Source organism: Rattus norvegicus, chromosome 13, assembly GCF_036323735.1.
Source record: "Rattus norvegicus strain BN/NHsdMcwi chromosome 13, GRCr8, whole genome shotgun sequence".
Taxonomy (NCBI): domain Eukaryota; kingdom Metazoa; phylum Chordata; class Mammalia; order Rodentia; family Muridae; genus Rattus; species Rattus norvegicus.
The window spans coordinates 102796576-102821140 of record NC_086031.1 but is presented as its reverse complement, the minus strand read 5'-3'; the positions used below and the strand labels follow the sequence as shown (position 1 = coordinate 102821140).

At 43.7% G+C, this 24565-nt stretch overlaps 1 protein-coding gene across 1 annotated transcript in view; it reads right to left on the bottom strand.

Annotated features, from left to right (window-relative positions):
* The window catches only part of Ush2a (usherin), a 666448-nt gene that overhangs the window by 214090 nt on the left and 427793 nt on the right, over nt 1-24565 (bottom strand). The window contains exons 40-42 of the mRNA NM_001302219.1: nt 13462-14087; nt 8538-8872; nt 7492-7614 (exon numbers count right to left, since the gene is read on the bottom strand). Coding sequence (NP_001289148.1) covers nt 7492-7614; nt 8538-8872; nt 13462-14087 — 1084 coding nt within the window. The remainder of the gene's footprint in view (nt 1-7491; nt 7615-8537; nt 8873-13461; nt 14088-24565) is intronic.

Sequence of the window (24565 nt, the reverse complement as noted above, 5' to 3'; positions counted from 1 at the left end):
GGGGTCAATTATTGGTTTATTTCTCTAAACAAGAGCTAGCACTAAAGTTTCTGTCTTTTTTCTCTACAACACTGACCCCTTCACAGGCTTTCATTACTTGCCTGTTCAGTCTTCTCTTTCCCTCCCTCCTTGCTGCCTCCTCCTTCTTTCCTCTCTCCCTCCCTTTCTTCCTTTCATGGATTCATTCATACCTTCCCCCAAAACCTCAAAAGAGAGACATTCTTAAGTCTGTGTATTCTTACTCACACTATAGGGTATTTGCTGGTCTAATGAGGCCGCCTGGCTTAGGGTTCACTCTCGACACAATGGCACGCATCTTTATAAGAGGAGAGAGAGAACTTGTATTGAAGTCAGACACGGGCAAGGAGAGGAGCACAGAAAGATGGGGAGAAACAGGATTCATGCACAAACACAGGCATGCTGGAACCACCAGAAGTTAGGAGAAGCTAAGATTGCTCTCTGAAGTCTCTGGAGAGAGAGCTTGGCCTTCAAGATAACTTGTTTGGTGCTGTTAACTTTGAGAACTGTAATCGAGTGCCCTTGTGCTTGTGTTCTGTTTCCAGTCATCCAGCCTGTCAAACTTGACTTGAGCAATATTGGGAAGATACACGTCCATGTGTTTTTTACCCAGTATGAACTGGCTTGTAGGACCAAAGCAACTGAAAGCCAACCATCCAGAGTTATCTATGGTTCAGACTTTTCTACCAGTGTCAACACATCCACTCCTCACAGTAACACTATACAATGCTGTTATACTGCGGATTTTGAAGGCGAGGAAAATAAAGTTGGAACTATTAAATAGCTTGTCCAAGTCACTGGACTCCTCTCAGGCAAGTCGAGATTCAAATGTAGGCAGTCTGAATAAAGAGGCCCTCTGAACTGGCTGCAGCTTTGGGTACTGCCAGTGGGATGAGGAAATAATAATAATAATAATAATAATAATAATAATAATAATAATAACAACAACAACAACAGTAACAATCCAGTAATAATCTGCCTTGCCCCTATTGGGATGATGTCACATGACTGGGGCTTGACCTTTGAGACGTCTAGCTGAGGGGAGGGGCTAATTTACCTCTGCATCCTCTGTGACCTCAGGATGGATGGGAAGTGTGAGAGTCAGGGTTAAGAGGGTGGCGGGTCTGAGGCAACAGAAGGAAGGGGAACTAATGGCTCATGTGGGAATTGAACCTGTGACCTTGGTTTCATTAGCCCCGTCCCTGGGTGAAATACTTATAATTGTATTTCAAGTCATAAAATGGCCTTATTCCTGTAGCTGAAGACTAGGTTTCTGATCTTCTCCACTACAATATTTGAGCTTTTCTTCCACATAGTGATGTTATATAATTAACAACTTTTGTGGCTCCAGATGACACCATGGTTTTAGTCCTTTGCAGGAAGCTAACAGTGCTAATATTTTTCGTTATGTACAAATTTGGGGGGCCTTCCTTCTATCATGCTTCCAGGAATTTTATCATAATTTTATGTAATATGTAATTTAGGTAGGTCACCACACACACACACACACACACACACACACACACACCAGACAGAACACAGAAGGCACAGGTCATATGGATATGTGTAACTGAAAAGGTGACTTTCAAGATGTATTAAAACTTCCCAAGTAGAACTACTTTTAAAGTTCATCTACTTTAAATAATGTCTTCTCTGTTTTAGAGATTGAAACAAACCAAACCCCAGGACCCTGAGGAGTTACATGGTTTGCAGGACTGCTTAAGTGTTCCTCCTCACGGCTGAGGACTCGACCACTCTGATATATGCTGCTTCGCGTAACCAAGAGGCCAGTGTGCATTCGAGTGACACTCTGCATTTGCCTCTGTCCTTTCTCTAATGTTTACAGAGAATTGTAAATATGACTTCCTGCATGAGTGCTTTCAGGTATCCCCAGAGGCCAGAAGAGAGCACTGCGGGAGCTGGAGTTACAGGTGTTTCTAGGCACCCTGACGTGGGTGATGTGAACCAAATGTAGGTCCTCTATATGAGCAGTCAGTGCTCTTAACTGCCGAGCCACCGCTCCAGCCCCACCTTCTCCAGCTTTTAATATGATCGCTCTCCTACTCCACGAGAAACTGAAATGTGCAGTGTTCATTGCAAACAAAATTTTAAAAATTAAATTTCTGTATTCATGAAACATATTTCCTACCTTGTGAGTTCGAAACGCATTTTTTTTTTATCCTGTGTATTGGTGCGTGCGTGTGTGCTGTGAGTGAGTGAGGATGCTGTGCGTGAGGGGAAGGTGTCGATCCCCATGGATCTGGAGTTACAGGTAGAAGTGTCTGACCTAGGCACCAAGAATCCGATTCAGAGCTGCACAGTCTTAACCACAGTGCTTCTATCTGCTTCCGGCCCAAACAGTCTTTACTCAGTAACGGTGTCTTCCTGTGGCTGGTCTACATGACTGTGCGCTCCACACTTTACCCCTATGCCTTCAGAAGGATGAGTTGATTATATGGGAGCGGCTTTCCTATTCTCTACACCATCTTTTCAGTGAACTTAAAACTGTTGATAGTAGGTGCCAAGCGAGGCACCCACTTAATGAAATGACAAACTTCTGTGAGGAGAACAGTAGGACAGTTGATACCACATAATCACAGCGAGACCCATCTTTGCAGACCTCTGCTCCAACAGGAAATGTTAAGGTGATACACTCAGTGATGGTATTTCCCTTTGTGCAAAATAGGAATGGGTTAAAATCTTAAGAGACAATCCTCACTCCAAAGTCCAGCCGCTCTAACACGAATGAATAAAAACGTTAAGCGGATTCCACTAGTGGAGGAACGGAAGGGAAAGCCTACTAGATTCCGTGTAGTTGATGAAGGTTCCATCCTCTTCTCTATCAAGTATCAAATATTGTATATCCATCGACTACTTAGGTGTTCCTAAGTTCCTCCTTAGGTGTTTCCCAAATCAGTCAAAAGCAGCCTCTCGATTGCAGGTCACGCAGGTGACACAAACATGTGCGTGTCCGGCACAAAGATGATCTGTACTGAATTTCAGAGTATTCTCTGGGCAAACTACCTTGCAAGCAAAAAGAGTATTTGCCCAAATGCTAACACCTTGTTCGTTGTTTGTTCATTTGTTTGTTCCTTCCTTCGTTCAAACCTTATTTCCTAAATGCTTGCTGTTAGGGCTGGATACAAAGAGTAAGAAGCTGCCTGTCCTTTTGGAGCCAGGGCATGAGCCTTGTAGGGGACTGTTTTCCAGTGTTTATACAAGCTCATGTGTACCCTGGGGCCTGGCGTCCTGAGGGCCAGTAATGGGTGTCTGTTGTTTTTCTATCTCAGTTTCCCTCCACCTTAAATTTTGAGAGAGTCTCTCACTCAGTCTGGAACTCACTGGTTACCTGGCCAGCAAACCCTAGGGATTGATTCTCTTGCTGTCTCCTCATTGCTGGGACCACAGGCACAGGCTGCAGCACCTGACTTCTTTGCATGGACGCTGAAGGATCTAAATAAGCTTTTCATGCTTGCACAGCAAGGACTCTGCTCATTGAACCACCCTCCAGCCCTACGGAGATGTTTACACAGGAGGAATTTTAGACTGTTCATCTAAAATGTACTCTTCTTCCCTTTCTCTTTGGGTGAAAATCAGTCAGACTTCATAGCTTCACATCACCAAGGAGGAGGTGTGATCTGGGCTAGCTCTTAACGTTACGTGACTTTAGCCTGCTGGGGGCATTTATTTTGATATTTTGGGTCAAAACCTATACAGGCTTGTCACCTGAAAAACTGTGGAATCTCTGGTTAACTAATAAGACTTTTCAATACAGCTGAGAATGCCTTGGGTTATTTTCTTCAGAATCAAAAGTGTGTCAACTTTATTGACATATATTATTAGAATTCGTGGCCCCGTGTTGTCACCACTGTAAACAATGCTCTTAGAGAGGAGACTAGTTAGCTGCGGCGTCCATGAAATCTTCCTCATCTGTCTAAATTGTTGAGCAGAGCCCTTACCCAGTGGCTCAAATCTGAGTACTGTCTCGCCCATCCTCAACATCAACCCTGTCCTAAGACAGTCACGGAAACAAAAGGCATTTTATTTGAACTAAATTATCTGGATAGTTGGCTTGACAACTCGCACCCTAAAAGATATAGAAGGCAAAATCACTATAAGAAAGTTCTGAATTTCAGGATATAGACATTGTATAGAAAAATTTGTAATTTGTAATTTGTTCATATTAAAATACACAGCATAGTAAACTGACCAGTTGAGCAAGGTAGCGATTCCAGCTTTCTTTAAATATCATAACTATCTTAATAAAAATGCCCAGTCATCATTCTTTGCTGAATTACACACACACATACACATATCTATCTATTTATCTATGTATGTTTGTGTGTGTATATACATATATATATATATACACATACATACATACATACATACATACATACATACATACATGAATGATCAGAAGAATTATCACTGAAATACAAAATAAAGAAGGAACTCTGGAGAAGAGGCTCAGAGGCTGAGAATGCTGGCTGCTCTTGCAGAGGACCTGGGTTTGGTTCCCAGCCTCCACACGGTGGCTCACAACTGGCTGTAACTATAGTTCCAGGGACCTAATGCTCTCCTTTGGCCTCCATGGGCATGGTATACATGTGGTGCACAGACATACAGGCAAGCAAAACATGCATAGACATTACATGAAAACCAAATATATAAGAAGTGCGATGTGAAAAGGCACTTCAGTGTTCTGTTCACTCACATAAACAGAGGTGAAGAGGGGCAGGGAAATATGGGGGAGGATATGTAATTACGTATGCCTTCTAAAGAGAGACAGATTCAATTAAGAAGAGCAACAACAAACAGCCAAACGGATAAATCGATAGGATAAACAAAGTCAGCCTCCTGTGCCCTGGGGTTCCACATCCTCAGATTCAACCAACCATGAATGGAAAATATTTAGAAAAATAACAGCATCTGGTACTGAGCCATTTTTCTCTTGTTTTGTTCCCTAAACAGTGCAGTACAACAACTCCTCATGTTTACACCTTACTAAGCATTGTAAGCCGTGCAGGGATGATTGAAACATATGCCAGCCCGTGGTGGGGTATATGCAAATACTTTGTAATTTCACATAAAGGTCTTTACCATCCATGCTTTCTGGTTTCTATGCGGATTGGGATTGGTCCCAGAGGCAATTCTCCCAGATTCCAAGGGAAACTGGGTGGGTCCAGGGGAAAGGTTCATTACGGTGTCTCAAAATAGGAGACAGCAGTGTGGACTCAGCCTGTTCCTGGGAGTGCTGGGAGCTGTGGGTTACCAGCAGGAAGGGGAGTCCTGGCTACTGTCAGGGCTGATGAAGGCAGCATCTGGAGCAGGCATTATGCACCCATCCCCTCTGAGCCCTTCTGAAGGCTAATTTCCAGCTTCCTCCCACACTGGTGAGATGCCCCACTTCGAGCAAAAGTAGCCTGAACGGTTTTGAATGAACAAATAGTGGACTGATTAAAAAAAAAAAGACTGCTCTCACATTACAAATGCTTGTGCCACATGTTTTGAATGTTAAGAAAAAGAAACCACACCTTGTCTTTTAACCCCAAGCTGTTGAGGTGTAAGCAATTACTTACTAGATAATTAGAGATGACCTTGAACTTCTGACCCTCTTGTCTCTCTACCTTCCTTGGACACCCCATTTGTTCTCCTTGCTCAGGATTAAAGCCAAGGGTTTCTGCATGTCGGGCAAGCATTCTACCAACTGAGCTTAGTCTCCAGTCCCTCCATTACTTGAATAAGAAAAAACAAAAACAAAAAACAAAAAATAACTACTGTTTCAAGTTCCAGTGTAGAAAAAAAAGTATCCTTGACACTCAGTGTCTCAGAAGTCTACCCAGATTGTCCCAACACACTTGTTTATCTGCACAGTCCTTCTAGAAATAGTTGCCAGGTGTGTGCTTATTTTTTCACATATTCAGACCAGCAAGAGAGTGGACAGGCAGCTTCCTGAAGAACTTCCCAGCTAAGCCAGAAGTGTGGCTCATTCTGGCGATGGGAAGGGGTCTAGTGAAGAGTGAGTTCAGAGGTACAAACTCTGCACATTGTATGTCATGAGTGGGAAAGAGTCTGGGGCTCAGAGGCAAAGGATGGATAGTAGGATATCAGACAACAGTTACTCTGGGAAGGTTGTTGAAAGATATAACCAAGAGGTTTTCACAAAAGACTTCCAGGCATGTGTTTGAAACCTCATCACATTGCCTGGACGAGAAGATTGAGAAATCGGTGGGTCCTGTGAATGACAGACAGTACAGGTGAAGGCCCAGATGTCATAGGATGTTTGTTCACACCGTGAACTTGTTTCTCTTTGTGGTGTGGTTCAGCCTTAGTACACACCTTTAATCCCAAACAATGAAGGTCAAGTTAGTTTGTAGAAGGAAGCAGCCATGTTTGAAAGTCATGTCTAGTTGAGTGGCAGGCAAACTGATGAATCAGAAAGATTTAACAGAATAGGATATGCCCAACTCTCACAAGAAACAGAGAGGAAAGAGAGGTGACCTAAGAGAGAGTGTGTGTGGGGGAGGGGGACAAGGAGAGGAGGTGATTACCAGGAGAATTTATTATGGAGACAGGTTGAAGAGAGAACAAGCTAGAGACCTGTGAAGTCGGAATGAGTCAGGGAATGAGAAGGGACCATAGGATTAGAAAGAATTGCCAGAGTTAGTTTGAGGCTAAGCAGAGCAATTCAGTCAGAGGCCGAGAATGAAAAGCCAGATTGAAGCAGTCAGAGTAGAAAGCAGTTTGAACCAGAACAGCTAAATTGAAGCAGCCAGCCAGAGTTCAGAAAGACCTAGAAAGGGTGAGAGATTAGTAGGCAGCAATCCTCAGAGGTTGAAAACATTCCAGACCTAAGTAAGATTGTACGAAGGCTTAAAGCTTCCAGGCCTAGGCCTGGGTTAGCAGACAGAGAGGACAATTAAAAGTTACTGTTAAACCCAGAGATGGTGAAAGGATTGCCTAGGTTCACAAAGCTGGTTCCTTAGCAGGAGATGGAAGAGAATGTAGATCACACTTATTGTAGGATATATTTTTTGACAGATATCACCCACTGGCTCGTGCTTTAGCAAATGCCTAGATTCAACTCCTTCAAGTCTCACTAACTCAATGAATCGTAACCCTGAGCACAGACATGCACAGGAGACGCACAGTGACCCCCACATCTAGTACTTCCACATTCCTCTCCTAAGCTCCATGTCTAGACAGAGCTGTGACAAAGGCCACAGGCTGGGGCTCACGCACCCTTAAGGGTGACTCGAAAGGCTTTTTGCAAGCACATAGCTGAGACAGCAAACACTAAGCAAACCTTGGCTACACTTGGATGATTAACGCCATCGATAACAACTGAAAACATTCTACTGTGTGAGTGATAACAGGTGCACACAACGGAGGCGCTGGGACACTTTGAACTATTCCAACATGCCCCAAACTAAACGCCGGCATTTGTTTTTATAGTTTTCGTAATCTCACCTGCTAAGACCCTTATCTTCGTAAAACCGCCGAGTTCCTGAATAAATATTGTGCCACAGATTTAAATCTTCTGGGGGATTTGAAGCAAGTGGCTGCTGGATTTTACGTCTCAGAAGCTCGTATCTAAAGCAAAAGACAAGCAGGGATATCGTGATTGTCTCAACTAACATTGTTAACTGAGATTCAGGTAGTTTAATGGCAGGTGTTTGTGACGCGTGCAAGCATAATAAGACCCCGGTGCAATTACACAGTGTTTCCAGATAAGCTTCTTTTTTCTGGTGCAACTGTCATAAACTCTGCTAATTGGAAATTATCATTCCCACTCATAGTTTTGAACATCAGTGGGAATGGTAAACATTTTAGATTTCTGTGTCAGATTTGCTCAACAGTTACTGAGAGTTTCACACCAAGTAGGACTACAAAAATCTTATCAAGTTAATGATTTCCTAAGACTCCTATCATCAAAATTTCATAAGCACTGATATTATCTACTCTGTTATTTTTTTTTTTCTGCCAAGGATCCCGTTCTGGCTGGTGCTCAACCATTTTAGAATCACAGTTCTTAGATCCTGTCTTATCTCCGAGAACATTCCTCACAAGTCTGTAGATAGTGGTGATATGGAGGCAACTTCAGGGTTAACTTTATCACTCAGAGACACAGTTGTCCCACCACGTTACACAGAACATGGGCCAGAGCTGTCCAACAGAATAAAAACGTTTTTAAAAGTGAGAACAGAATAATGAAGTGAAATCTCAGCTATGTAATAAGTATTTGGTGGCTTTTAGTCTGTTTCGAATGTTATGATTTTCTCTCTTATTTGGTGAGTGTCCTTGCTTCCATTTAAATCAGGATGTACACTCTAATATTATGCAACTGTTAGTGAGAGAGGATACTGTATAATTATTATGGGTTTGTGGAGGCAGGTATGATATGCAGTATGGGATTAATTCTTTGTTGAGATGTGAGTACAACCCCCACTCCCGTCCTCCCACTCCTTGGAATGATACAGCTTAAAGAGACCCCGAAGGAAAACCACTTTCTCTACCTCAAATTTGGTCCATTTGGTTTGGATGGTGGCTGCCAAGAAATCCCAACATAAGATTGGCCTAGAAGACTGATAGACAGCGGGGTCAGTTCCTGAGGCAGGGCCGGGTGGGTAGTTGCAAAGGTAGGTAGGCTCTCCGTGCATCCTCCTAGGTACCCATGACCTCCAGAGCAAGCAACGATGCTGACTGAATAGTTAGTGAAAGGAATCAGATGCTTGACCAGATGACTCAACACAAACGAGGTCACATTGGTTATTTCGATGAGCGGGTCTGGCATTCGGATTTCATAGCTCACTATGTCTCCGTTCCGGATTAGCGGGGCTTTCCAAGTGACCTGAAATAGAGGGCCATCAGCATTAGTACGAGGACACTGGAACTGAGCGGCCAAAGTTCACTGTGTCTAGCACTCTTCCTGCCTCATTGCCCAGAACTCACTGGAACTGAGCAAGCAATGTTCACGGCACCCAGAGTTCTTCCGGCCTCATTGCCTCGAAGACATTTTCTGAAGGCCTACATTGAACATAGCCCTCTAAACTAGACAGAAATGAAGGCCTCAGGGTCAATGAGCGGAAAGCCAGGAACCAAGTAGAAGCTGCTTTGTAGGCTTGACTTTAGCTACGGTGCTTTCTAGGATAGTCCGACTCCTGCACACCTTGGTGACTCATCTCCACGTGGGTGTTCCAAAGGACACAGAGTAAGCACATGGAGGAAATTCACACGTCCACATGCATCAGTAGGGCAGCAGCAGGACTTGAGAATTTGAGTGTTCATAACTCAATGAAATGAAACTCCTTGCTTTACCTTGTGGGCATGTGGGCCGAAGAGGCTAGGGAATAGGTGGTATATATATATATATATATATATATATATATATATATATATATATATATATATATATATATATTATGTCACAGTTGATATGAATCACAGTTGAATTTTTGAGGATGGCATATAGCTTAACAAATAAAGCAAGGATACATTACAGTCTCAGCATAAGAGAGCTGAGTGGACGAGGGTTCAAAGCTAGAAGTCCCCAGTTTATGGCACCATAAACTAAGGTTTGTCTCTGTTGTACAGACACAGACGCATAGTCTGGTGATTTCTGCATTTTGTTTTATTTCTCAGTTTTATCTCTCATTCGTACTAAGTGCTTTCCTGTGGTAACCTATATATTGGCTGAATCCTATTTGAAATCCTCCTCTTTTAATCTGATTTTACTTGCTTGTTTATCTTGTAAAGCAATGGCTTCAAAATCTTATAAGGTCACTTAAAACTATTCATTGTTTTTATTTACTTATTTGTGGGTGCCTGTGTGAGTTTATGTATACCACATGTGTGCAGGGGCCCAAGGAGGCCAGGCGGTATTAGGCCCCATGAAACTGGAGTTGTTAGGCAGTTATGGGATGCCTGATGTGGGTGTTGAGATCTGAACTGGAGTTCAGTGAAATGGTAATTATTCTTAATTGGGAAGCCACTTTTCCAGACCCTTGTAAGTCTTTTTGTGGGAAAAAAAATCCCAACAGGCTTTCTCCTTAATTGGTTAATGGAAGAGGCACATTGACAGACAGTAGGCTGCTGAGATCTCCTTACACGTGGGGAATTGGGTCAAACTCGCCCCAGTCTATCTTTGATATTCTGTTCAACTTGCTAATACTTCATTCAAAAGTTTTAGACTGATATTCAAACATGAATTTATTCTACACTTCTATTGAACTGTCCATTTTAGTCTGAGTAGAGACTCTATAGACTTGCAGAAATGAATTTTTTTTTCAGGAAAATAAGTACCATACGGAAGTAAATAAATTTCATTTTACACATAACATAGTGACTTTGAGATGCTTTCTTTTCCTGATAGATTTTAAGACTATGATATTGACCTACTGTGTGTTTTTCAATTTTCCATAATACTTACATCTTTACAAATATATAAGTAATGTTTTAGTGGTGAGGTATTGAGCCCAGGTAAGCACTCCACCACCGAGTTACATCGTCTGCTTCTCTGCACATTTTGGGACAGCTGTTCACTAAGTTACTTAGGCTGTCCTTGAACTCACATTGGGTACAACTTCAATGTGTCATCCTCAGTAGGAGTCTCTTAGGTCTGCCTGGGGAGCAACTCCTTTTATACTTACTAATGCGTTGCTTTGTAATACTTACTAATATCTCACTTTGTAATACTAACATGTTATTTTGTAATACTTATTAATGTTACTTTGTAATACTTACTAATATGTTGCTTTGTAATACTTAGTAATATCTTACTTTGTAATACTAATATCTCACTTTGTAATAATATGTCACTTTGTATTACTTATTAATGTGTTACTTTGCAATACTTACTAATATGTTACTTTGTATTTGTCTTCTAGTCCACTCAGTTTGTGTCACTTCTCCCACTGTCCCTATTAGACAGTAGCTCCTTCAGGTGACACTATACAAAACAGGGATAAACCAAGGTGGTATCAATGCTCAACTCCAACTCGACTACAAGTTGTCCCTTGAAAATGTACAAACACACAAAACCCTAATCTTCAAACCTATTACCCCCATGTGAGGTATTAAAGGGGTGAAAATTTAATCTGACTGTTGTGTTTAGAGGTGGACCATGGATGGGGGTCAGGACTGATGACCGAACGCTGGTGGCTTTATAACATGGAGAGGGACCAGAGGGGAACACAGGAAACCACAAGATTCCTGTCTGTCAGTCTCTAGTACCTACACAGCTTTGGGACGCTGCTGGTGAGAAGCACATCAGTAGATGTTGCCCCTTGTCCTGGATGCTTCAACACCAACATCCCAAATGCAGCTCTTCTCTCTAAACTTACCCGGCCCCTGCTAGTGCTACTAGTAGCACCGCATGACTAAGATCAGCGAAATACCGTCCTTTACTGCACGGATCGCTCTCCCTATTAACCTTTAATTTGATTCTGCTCCTGCCCTGCTCCCCCACCCTTGCCAGTTGCAGGACTCTATTATGCACACGTGTTTGTGAGGTAAGCCCCGTGAGGTAAGGGCCTTTCTTTTGGTCCTACTTCTCTGTCTCTAGTGTCAAAAGGAGACATTCATAAATGCGCTTGAGGGAACATTGGAAGTGGAACATATTGTCACTGTTAATATTATTGACAATTTACTTAGAAGAGTAGTGCATGGTAAATATTGAATGGCTTTCTTAACCCGAGCATTAATGACTATCCTGTGGTTCCTCATAAATGTTTTATCTATCTGCAATTTTGATTTCGGATCTGTCCTTGCAGAGAGCAAGTCACAGTTTGCCAGGCATATATCTGTTTACCAGGGGCTATCGCACTAGGAAAAGGTACCTCGGTGAAGTTTTAAGCGATTTCCCAAGTACAATGTTGAGCCAGCAATACTAACACGAAAGTCTGCTCTTTGAGCCACATTTAAATGCACTCCATGATGCACCAGATTTAGTTCAGTATTCCATGCACTCTCTTTATTTCCTAGATTAAAAATGGGAATTAATGCAGGGGTGAGGACCGGAGTTCTCGCCTGGCTGCTGTCGCTCTGTACTGCAAGCTCTTTCTAAAAACTTGGCCTGGGGTTGCAATGGTTTCGTGAGCCTGAGGTTCACTCCTGGGATTCAGCTCCCTTAGCCAAGCTAATGAAAACCCAGCCAGCAGTCAGACAGGTATTAAAGATCAGAGCAACGTCTGTGGTGTAGCTGTCACCTTAAGCATCCCATAGCACAGGCCATCGACCACCACCACCCCAAAGTCCCACGAAACGTTTCCAAAGTTGAGAAAGTCAGTTCTGCAATGATCACTGATTCCGTGTTTGCTTGTTATTTGTTTTGCTTTTTTATTTGACCAAAGATCGCTTCTTATGGGTTTTCCAGTCCATACAGCAAATATCATATATGCTGTATTTAAAAATTGCGTTCCACTTAGTACTCAGTCAGCAGAATGGCATATGTTTGACTTAATTCACCAACATTGGGTTACGATAACCATTCTCAGAGGGGAGACAATTAAGATCATTTCAGGTGTTTAATTTTCAAAGACCAACTTTTAAAGAAAAAAAAAAAACTGCTAGGGAGTTACTTCTAGATCGTGGGTTAAATGGATTTCCTGCCAAACCTAACTTACCCAGCATCACCTAGCATGCGCCTTCCACTGGTGAGAGAGGACGCAGCCTAGATCTAAGGAATAATTCCAACAGACGAACTCTGCTGTTATGCAAATGCCCTTTGCTTTGTGCTCTGGTGAGCAAGCTGCCGCTGTACCAAGCCTTTTGGCAGTGGTACAAGAGCGAACCCACAGAAGCATGTGTGTATTTATACAAAAGAGGCTTCTACGCTGCAAAACTCCCTCCTGTTTGGTTACACTAATTTCCCTTGAATGAAGTTTGTATGCCAGCCAAAACAATGGTAGTTACCCCGTCCTCTGGAGTTCAATCCCTAAAGAATGAGGCAAATAATTGAGCTTTCTGGATATCCCAGCAATATGCTATTTTCTCCATTTCTTTCTCCATAATTTTAGTTCTTGCACTTTTGTTTTTAATAAGGAAGGCCGGATTAATATGGTGTGCAATTTTTGTTTGTGGATGTGCCCCTCAGTATTTCCATCAGATACCCATCTTGGCTCATTTTCTGATCCGCTTAAATATGCTGTGGCGTGGAGACTAAGCATCCCACAGCGGTGTCAAAGTATTTCATGTGTACGAGGCAAATAGCAGTCTCTCAACAATATAATTAAAGGAATACAGGGAGAAATGAAAAACTGACATTGGATTTGAGATAGTTTGGGCTAAAGGCCAAAAGCCCAGTTTCTGCAGCAAATGCCTAGGACAATAAATGTATGTGGTAGTCTTGTCAGTAGATGGCTCTGTTCAACACAGAGTGCAGCCAGGGTGGGTTCACACGTCTGTGGGTTTGCAGAGAAGGCAGAGCACCCCACACCTTACCTCGACTGCATCCGGTCCCAGCACATGCACCGTGGGCGGCTGCACTCCGGAAGGACGGGATGGTCTTGTGGTCACTTCCACCCAAGCACTGCTGTTTGTGCCTCCATTAAGAGTGCTCCCCAGAACCCGGTATTCATAGTGTGTCCAAGGGCGGAGGGCGGGATCATTATCTATAAACCTCACGGCTTGACTTCTTGGAAGGATCACCAGGCTCCTAACTTCCTCTTGCTCTTTGACCCGTCTCTCGATGGTAATGTTCTCAACCAAGCCATCGAGGTGCGTCGGGGGTTGCCAAGATACTATGATCTTGGTTGGAGTGTATGGCAACAGCTCTGGGCCTGGGATACCTTCTGGAGTTCCTGGGAGTGTCCACACAGTCTCAGACGCTGGTGACATGGAGCACCCTTTGGAGGAGCAGGCTTCTATCTGGAACTGATAGGCCGTGTGAGGCCGCAGATGGACCACAGTGCAGTTAGTGACCCCTCCAGAGACTGTTAAGTAGAGGCGGCCATGCTGGTAAATGTTATAATGGGTGATGGCCCCATTGCACTCTGTAGGCTTCCGCCAGGCAACCGACATCATCCCTGCTTTCACATTTAGAACAGGAGCGTCCATAGGTCCAGGCTCTATAAAGGAGAACACAGCCAGGAAGTCCTGGCCTTACAAACTGCCCACAGACTCTTGACAGTAAAACTCAAATGAAGAAGCACTCAGTAGAGACAAGAGACAAACAGGTAAAGGGTGAGAGGGCAGGTGCGACTGCCCCGCTCATCACCATAGTGAATTCCTCGCTGAATATTTCTGAAGTTGCCCTTCCCTGGCTAACATAGGTCCATCAAAACCATTCCTTTTAATTAAAGCCAATGCTAAAAATATCCATAGAAATCATTTGTTGTTGTTGTTGTTGTTGTTTTTTCTTTTTAATCAAAAGTGGAATATACGAAGTGAAGGGTTAACAAAAGTTCTGGCTTCGGCCACATTTTGCTCCCCGGATCCCCCAGCACTAATTCTATCCAACGACTCTGTTCTAACAGACCCGAGAGTTTACAACCCACAGAAACCCTGCAGCAGCATCTTCATTACCCATTCCATAGGATGCTGCTCCTGTTTATCATGCTAATCCACGGTTTGCGATTCATCTACTCCCTGTTAATATTATCGGCGACTTTTTTCTTTCCCTGTGCCTGTGTCAGGGCTGACGATGATCTAGCTCCCTCACCTACAGATAAATAAACAATGCACCCATCTGACCTTTAGGTTAACAGGTTTTGCGCTTGCTCCACTCAGCCCTCTAACTGATTCAATTACCATAAAGGTTCGGGAGGCCCCATGAATACTGAAAAAGGCCCACCATATGCCTGCAGAGGGGGGGGGCAGCAAGCTCTCTGCAGCCCTCCAGAGAAATTCCTTAATTGTAAATAATTTCACCATGCGACACAATCAAGTCACCTTGAATGCGAATCCCCTCGGCCCGCGCAGGCAAAGTGTTATTTAAGCTTTACTGGGCTGCGTTAAATTCTGCAATTTGAAGGGCTGTTAAGTTTTTCAATTGAAATTTCATTTAAAATGCAGGTGCTTTTTATTATATTGCGGCTTTACTGCTCTCTGGGTACAAGCAGGAACATGGAGCAATAACACAAATCTGGCTCAATCACTGATCAGTAGCAGCTGTAATTCCAGAACATTTAGCATTCTTATAAACCATGGCCTGAGATCTATAAATTGCTACAACGGATCAAAAAAAAAAAATACCATAGCCCTCTCTTCTGCCCATAGCAATTTTGACATTTATGAGATTTTTTTTTCCTGTGAACATTAGATTTTATTGAAAATCTTTTAAAAAGATATAGTTGGATTTAATAATTGTTTAAAACAGCATTGATTTGAGTGTGAATGTGTGATTCAGTGTCCCACCGAGGTGCAAGTGTTAAAGCAGCCACAGACTCGGGAAGCCAGTGGCTGAGGTAATAGCTGGTTAAAGGGTGTTTTCAAACAGAATGGTCCACGTTTTAGCCACCTACTGGACTCATGGTAGAATCGTAATTCGTCTTTTGAAGGGGCCTGATATCAAGCCATTTTTGACCATTTGGTCACACGTCCTTTGTGGAGATAGAATCCTAGTGTCCTAGTGATGTTGGTACAGACATTCCCCAGGTTGCTCTGCTGTTAACTTCCACTTGAAAGCCATCTGAACGCATCGGTGACATTTCTTCTCACCTCTCCAGTACATAGGTACCGAAGCAATTATCATACCAACATGGGGATACGGCTCCTTTCTTAGCCAGGCGTGTCATGCACGGTGAGCTATCTCCCAGAGAAGAGTAAGTGAGATCCTTGCAAGCTATGAATGTTGTTTTGCAATCTTTAAGGGGGAAAAAAACTCTTTTGATATGGGAGCTTGTAAAATCGATGGTGGAGATTCAAGCCTTCAGCCTAACCCTCTCTCACCCCCTCTCCCCAGTGAAGAGTAAGATACACTTAAAAATCAGAATGTTTCTGAGCAGGTTTTCATCAGGGTCTCGCATAATTATTCCCTCCTCTGTGAGCTATCAAGCCATGAGCTTCTTCAGGGAAAAGTACCAACAAGGATGTAGTTTGTTCTCTGTGACGAGAATAAAGCCTTTTATTTCTCCGGAAGATGCTGATGTGTGATAGGTAAAACATCCGTGATAATGAGCCCAACTTGCACTTCAAACTCCCACGGAGCACAGCCCTTCCTTAAAGACCTCTTATCTGGGGAAGAGGGGACATTCAATTTCAATTTCATGATCCCCGTTCCCCAAAGCCAGCATACATTTTATTAGCTTCTCTCTCGGGGGAAGCCGAGTGCAGTCCCTGCTTCCACTGCAGAAGGGTCCTTTAAAGCATCTCTCGGAGAGGGAGAGACTTGGCTTAATTAGCTCCTTTGGTTAGGGAAGTGTTAAAACCTGACTTCTGGCACTCTTTCAATTTAGTGCTTTAAGATGATAAGCAGGATCGTCTAATTCTATATACAAATCAACTGTCCTGCTACTGCTCCGTTGAAAGGGTCACCACAATTATGTAAAACATGAGTAATAACTGTAATTGGGGTAGCCGGCTAATACAATAAAAAAGCCGTGAACACGGGAAGAGTTACGCTCACCGCAGTAGCTATCACTTTCTAAAGTAAGAATTCACGGGTGAAATGACATGAAAAAGATGGTTATAAAATTTTAATGGAATGATAAAAGGCAAAAGTCAGCCTCTCAGCTGAATTCGTAAAATCCTTATACATCACAATCAGCTCCTTAACTGTAAAATCAATGTGGAGTATAGCATGTTGTCAATGCCTCTGTCACTCGAGGGGAGGTGAGGAAATCTGACAGGCACACAGCTCAGCTACCCAGTGATGAAGGTACAAGGGAGCAGCTCTCTCCGGAGGCGTAATTGTTTGGAGAGCACCCCGCCTGGAGCCAGGGACAGGAGCCTGCTCTCTGGTCAAATCACGGACTCCTGGTTCCGATGAGCTCCTCTTGGCGTTAATAACCGAAAGCAGTCTTATTTTGGCACTTATGTGATCTTAGTAGGAAACTGCTCGGCTCACCAGAGAGGTTCTGCCCCAGCCTAATAGAAAGTCATGACCTTGCTAAGAAAGGGGTGTGAGCCTTTTCACAGTAAGCTCTGATGTGTGTGATGGAGGGGTGTGTGTGTGCATTGTGCACAGGACCAACACGAGAAATGGTTCCCAACTAGAGGTGCGCATGAAGTTCAGGGATTCGGGATGAAAAGTCTTTTACACGTGTTTGCTATGGAGTTAGCAACAACGATGGTGGTACTTTTCCTGTTATGGTCTCAAATGCCCTCAAGCTAATATTTTAGCATTCTCATAGAGAGAACCTCACTGAGTTTAAAAACTCTTTCCAGCTCCTATTAACTCCTAAGTGAATAGCCCCTAAATTTGCCAGTGAATTAAAAACCATGGGGGCCGTATATAGATGGCCATTAGACAAAGCTATACATCACATGCCTAAGGTAGCCACACTATTCGCCAGCACCGTGCTAGCTAGAAGCATGGCACCCTCTGCCTCCTCTTTAATCATGAATTCTTCCATCAATTCATTATTTATACCCAACAACTTCCCCAAAGAATTTTTGACAGCTAATAACGGAAGAGCCAAATGCAAGAAGACCAATAGGATAACGAGAAGGGAATATTCATGTTGCAATCATGTAGATGGCACCACAGTGCACCCCTAAAACAAATACTCCAAACATGAGCTGGAGACTGGCACAGGGTCAACTCTCAGCTTTCTGATGAGTGACTGGGGGCGGGGAACCCCAACACAAGGCTCCGAGATCTATTGAGAGAACAGCGGCGTTCTAGCAACTGTTGGAAGCAGAGAGGTGCTTCCGTGGACAGTCTTGGGTTGCAAAGAACATGTGCTGTGCCAACATGAGAAAGAGCCAGGGTGTAGACATCTGTCAGAGTAGCTGCCCATGCAGAATCGGCTCCACCTGGGTTAAAGTGGGTGTAACTGTCAGCTCTGCTCACAGGGGCTCTTTCCTGATTCCCCAACTTCCCCCCTACACACACACACACACACGCGCGCGCGCGCGCACACACACACGCACATGCTGGCTGCTCTTTTAGATCATGACCATTTTTAATCACTCTTGGAAGAGTATTATTTGGGGGAGGATTATGATCAGAATGAGTGAGAGAGCATTATTACAAGAGTCTTCGTAGAGTTTTAGTATGTTCTAGAATGTTTCAGATAGACAGATGTGTGTGTGTGTGTGTGTAACAATCTATTGAAAATGATCACACAAACACCCCACCTTTGGCCATGGTTAACATTTCTCAGATGTTTGAAGTCTCTAAGGAGATTGGAGATGATTTAATGCTGGTTGTTTAAGACCTAGACGTGGTAGTTCCCAAAGGATCAGCGCAAAGTCCACTGAGAACTTCCAAACATGAATAGTTCTTTTTTTTTTAAAGAACAAAAATACTTATTAAAAACATTCTGAGCACATTCCGGATAGAGCATAGTTTAAAGGCCAGAATAAACAGATGGTTACTGTCCAGCGCCTGGTATAGACCAGGCTCTCAGTAAAGATGAGACCGCAGCAGTAAGGCAACCGTGAAAAAAGTTACTTATTAATTAATTAAACTAAGTGTAAGACAGGCTAGACAGGGATGGATTTCTTGTTACTTCTCTATGTAGCTTTATCTAAAGGCTGTAAGGAATGTTGCAATTAGGGACCAAGTTTGCCAGAGCAGGCCTGCTTTAATGCGCTCAAAGGGGATTTAAGAGCTCAGGGAGGAACCTGAGGCCAGATGTATGCAATTTTTCCTTCTTCAGTCGATCACCTAAAGAAGTTTCTGTCACTCATATGGTGTGAACAACTTCACTCAACGTTAAGATTATGATATAAGAATTAAGAAATAACAGTAAGACACTTGCCCTTACTAATTTTGGAAATGCAGGAATTTGGGGTATTGATCCGTGCAGTTGGGGAAAAGGCTTATAGGGACAAACGTGGAGACTTTCTTAGTATTGAGACTTAGGGGGCTTTTGTGGCTGCAGAGATGGCTCAGCAGGCCAGAGCACTTGCTGCTCTAGAAGAGGACCAGCGTTCCATTGCCAGCAGCCACATGGAAGCATTCATCACTCTGTCGTGCCAGCTCCAGACTCCCCGGTGACCCAGGCCCTCTCTGGCCTCCACGGGCACCAGCGTGCATGGGGCGCGTAGACATAAGCAAAGCGAATGCCCACACACAGAAAGAAAGGGAAAACGGGCTGTTTGTCCTCAGATTCCTCTTGTCTGTGGGACAGACCTTCATGTGCACATGTGAAAGCATAAAACGGGTCAGCATCCAGCCCTTAATATTCAGAGCATTTGGGGGAAGATATCTGGAGTAGAAGAAACAAAATGACCATGTGGCCCCGACTTAAACTTATAGCTCATCTCTCTTCATTAATGGAAACATTATTTTATAATCTAAGTGCTGTTGCTAAAATGTGACTCCCCGGGGGGAAGTGCAGGCAATGGCTAACCCTTCTCCTAAGGTCACAACGACAGGCAAAGGCTCAGTTCTGCCAAAACCCACTCCAGGGAGCAAGGGACTTATTGGGCTTCCTTCCAAAGCAGAGGTGAGGGGTTACTTACAGGGGTGTGCATGTTCCTCCCACAACTGGCTGGACCCAAAAAGCCTTTAGCCAACAGGGCCAAGGGCTTCCCATAGCTGCAGAAAGGGAGCCTCCCTTCCTTAGCCTCACACAGCCTCCAAGTTCCAGCCCCTCCCCTAGACCGCAAGTAATTAAGGCAGAGTTGCTTGCACCAGAGTGGCTGTATGCTCAGCTGAGAGTCATGTGACTTAACTGCCCCTCCTCCCAAAGGACTTAATAGTCTACAAGCCTAGCTAGGGTCGTGCCTTTGAAATGGGGCCCAGCTGAAGTTCCCACAGTGGTAGATGCTTGGCTCCACAAAATCATTTGCAAGCGCACTCAACCCCAATTTAAAAGACTTCCACTTTCCTCTGCGTAGATGCCTCTTAAGGATGCTGCTTAAGGCTTGACATTCCAAAACACACTAGTGATGAAAGAGTATGTTTGCTGCGTAATACTGACTTTTAAATGTAAGCACCTACACTTACATCGCCAGGCTAAAAACAAGGAAAGGGCTTTCTGTTTGGCTGTCTCCTCACCCACTTTTGAAAAGCACAAGGTTTGGTTTGGAACCTCTGTGGCTAAAACGTCCTCTGTCATGGAGAGAAGGCTAATGCCAAGGTAGCCACAGGCCTATCTCTAGCCATAGAGAAGACTAAGCATCATGCCCCTCCCCCACTTCAACTCTTGCTCTCCCTTCCTCCTCCCACGGACACCCTGAAAGCCCTCCTCACTGCTCTGGTTTTGGGGGGGGGGGTCACTTTCCTTCTCTTCTGGACCAGTTGCCATGAAGCACATTTGAAATGGTATTAAAGGAAATGCCCATGTCTACCGTCCATACGTATTCTCATTGTTGCTGTCAAGAAGGATTTCCCAGCATCTTTTGGGAGCCACCCCAACCTCGTAGGTGTCTCAGCTGTATGGACTGTTTTCTGTTTTACCCTCCCCAATCAGCAGAAGCCTCCAGGGAGGAATAGTGTATTGTTCACCTTCCTTATGTTCATGACCTTCACAGTCTTTTTGTCTCTGTCTCTCACCGTGTGTGTGTGTGTGTGTGTGTGTGTGTGTGTGTGTGTGTGTGTGCTCAAGTGCACACATGTGCACACGCCACATTCTTGCCCCATCAAACAGCAGTACTTGGCAGCTTTGGCCATGTGGTTCTAGCTTCAGAGTCACAGGAAAGGAGCTGTGGAATTTCCCTCTGAGAATAAGGAAAGCCACTGAGGGGTGGTCAGGTGTCAGGGGTGTCCCTGCATGGAGCTCTAGGGAGGCTATTGTGTGAAACTGTGAAGGTGACACCTGCAGCATTGGTGATGTCAAGATAGTAGAGACTCCAGGGTCAAGGGACACCTGAGAAGAAAAGTATCAATGGAGGAATAAGTGCTAATAGAGTGTAGATTCAGACCAAGAGAAAAAGGTGTGTTGTAGTCCACAGAGCTGAAAGGCAGTGGAGATCTGAAGAGCCCTTTGACGATAGACACAGAGATGCAGAGTTTGCAGTTTGCCCAGCTGGATTTCAGTCTTGTTTGGCCCAGAATTCTGAACTTTGCTCCCATCCTATGTTTTGGTATATCCTGTGCCACAGTGTGTTGGAAGTTACGTGGTCTCCTCGTTGGATTTGATTTCACAAGGGGTTCTAGTTACAGTTACACTATAGTCACAGTTGCTGTCCCTAACTTCACTCAACGATGAACTGTGACCTAAAGTGTGAGGCAAATAAACCCTTTCCTTCCCTAAAGGTCATGATCTTTGTCAGAGCAACTGAAGGAAACTAAAACACCCGGTTCATACAAGGGTAAAGGTCCAAAAGACCCTAGATTTGATGCAACAGATCACCAAAGCGTGTTAATGTCCGCTTGATATCACAATGTGTATAAGCGGCGTATCTATTTATCACACTGAAGACAAACTTGATCTGCAGCAAGATAATGAACAAATATGGAAAAGCATCTGTATGAACCCTCAGAATAAAATGCTAAATCCCCAAATTTATTTAGTAATGTCACTTAGATTTATGCTTATAAATAGAGGGGTTTGTTGGGGGAGTCTGGAGAGATGGCTCAACAGTTCTGTGTACATACCTACAGACAGACAGACAGACAGACTATCCTTTCATAGGACGTCAGTTCAGTTCCCAGCAGCCATACTGGATGGTTCATTGGGAACCATCCTGTGACTCCAATTCCAGGAGGAATCTTGTGCCTTCTGGGCATCTGTACTCATTGCAAATACTCTCTACATGCATATGCATCATTAAAGACACATCTTTAAAGTATGTAAGTATGAATTGTTGAATTATCAGTCTTGGAGAAATAGTCAGGTTCTTTTAAGTGTCTGACCATGGAGTCACTTGTTGTGGGGTTGGTTTTGAGGTCAGTAATGATTTTTAGGAAGTAATATCATTAGTTGAACTCATTGCTTGTACGTAGATACAATTTTGATAAACTATCACCCTTTCCCCCAAAACCCACCTAAATATTTCAATTTCAGTCTAAATATAAGTAAATATTTCAGTCTCCTTACCTAGAAAATCGTTATTAAAAATAGATTATGACTCTTCCTAGTCTAGCATTTTTCCTTTAAAGCAAAGTGGGTGGAGGTATATTTGACACGGGCCTGGAATTTAGTAGGAGAAGCCCATCTATCATCATATTGAAGCTGAAGCTCACAGAACCCTGCCTCAAACTAAAATGTTTACATTCATATACTACACACAGACAGCTATCAATGTATGGGAGCTGTAGAATATCTATGGGCTCAGAAGCACCATTTTGTATGGCTTAGAAAATGACGCCATTTTGGGTTGGAGTGCTAGCTTATTTAGGAAGCACAAGGACCTGAGTTTCTACACTAAGATGCATCCTCAGATCCCACACTAAGAATGGCTTTGGTGTCAGGTGCTTACAAGTCCCATTTCCAGGGAGGCAGAGATAGCTGCAGTCTCCCTGACCACAGCCCTAGCCTACCTGACAAGTTCTAGGCTAGTGAGAGACTGTCAAAGAAAAGAATACACAGCAGCTCCTGAGGAATGACATCTGGTTAGCCTTTGACCTCTGCATGTATACAACACACACACACACACACACACACACACACACATACACACACACACTTATACACGATCATATACTCACACCTGTTCACACATGCACACTCACAATACTCACACATACACATGCACATTCACATACTCTCACACACACTTGTACACACTAGCACACACACACTCAAACATGCATACTCACACATATTTTCACACACACTTGCACACATTCTCACACACATACACTCACACATGCACACAATCACACTCTCACACATGCACATTCACACATATACTCATACACATACATACACATGCACACTCACATGTGCTCTCACATACTCACTTGTACACACACTCACAAGTACACACTCACAATACTCTCTTACACACACATTTGCAACACTTGCCCACACACTCACATATATGCTTACACATGCACGTGCACTCACATTCTCACACACAAACTCATACAGAGACACACAAATCAAATGACTAAAAAGTGCTTTCAGGTGCTAGCTGTGGTGATTTTACCTCCTATGGTAAACTTACTCACCTGAGTACAGTGTACACTGTAGAGCTCTGCAAACGGTGCACATGTCAGCTGCTTGAACTACCACTAGGACACTTTACAAAAGTCCATGTGCTGTTTATACTTATCTGGCTGCAAATGCTCGAACACTACAGTGACCAAGCTGGCTGCAACAAAAATCTTCTGTTGACATATTTAACAGGATTTAAATTCATAGGAAGGATGCATTGTTTGTATTTGCCGTCTGCACCCTCAGTTTTTAAAAATGCACAGAACTGGATATTGGTGGCACACTAATATAAATGATCAATTATTTGGAAAAAAAAACCATTGTAATGCTTCACAGCGTTTGTACTGGAGAACTTCTCCTCATACCCTAGATGTGGCTTCTGAGGTAAAAGCACATTCTGACCTACATCTCTGGTTTCAGATTATCACAGGCAAAAGATGCTAATCATATTTAACCAGAGGGTCAAAGAGACTTGTTCCTCGAAACTATAGTTTCTACACTCATTTACGGCACGTAATCATGAAAATACAACAGAGGTGTGGTCTCTGTAGGATGATAGAATCTGGATGCATAGTTATTTCTAGTTTAACAATCCCCACATTTTTGTGCACTAAAAGCCCTCCTCTTACCATCTGACACACCTGCTCCTGGGTCTGACACAGTTTGCTGAGGGAGCTCACTTCTTGCCTGCATCTCTACCTCTTTGGTTTCACAGCCCTGCCACAGTTTTGGTAGACAGCGCTGCCTCAAGATACCACGTAAGCAACACTACCATAGGTGCTCTACCCATGCGCCAAGATTTGTCTCTGTGACGGAAGCCAAGAGGCCTCTGTTGGTGGGGGAGACTTCAAATATGAGTGTGAGAGGACTTCTCTGCTTCACCATAAGATGAGATGAGACACTTCTGCACTGATCACTACTCCAGCAGAGGAGAGGAGGTGCCGAGGGTGATTCTGGCATGGATCTGTCAGACACAGGCAGCTTTATAAGCCATACCTCGTAGCCTTGACAGAAAAATGGCTTGTGCCCCACGACAATCACTCAGCCTTCCTCACCTCGACTGCATATCCTCTGAGAGGTGGGATCCATCTCTACTGACATCCAAAAGATATAGTGTACTGTCGCCACGGCCCAGGGCTGAGTGTACACTGGGAGCTTGCCTTGCAGTGGCTACCTTCCAGCTCTTGGCTGACATGTGTGACTCGGTGTATATGCAAAGTGGAGGAAAGACCATTTCATCGATCTCCTGGCTTGTGTGATTAAGCAGAAGTGACGGCTGGTGCTTTTCGTGAGATGCCTGTCAAATCATCAAATCCTACTCGTTCTGAAGGGAAGAGAGGAGCACAAGCTCTCAAGCCACACATTACCAAGACGGCAGTGTCTCGGCA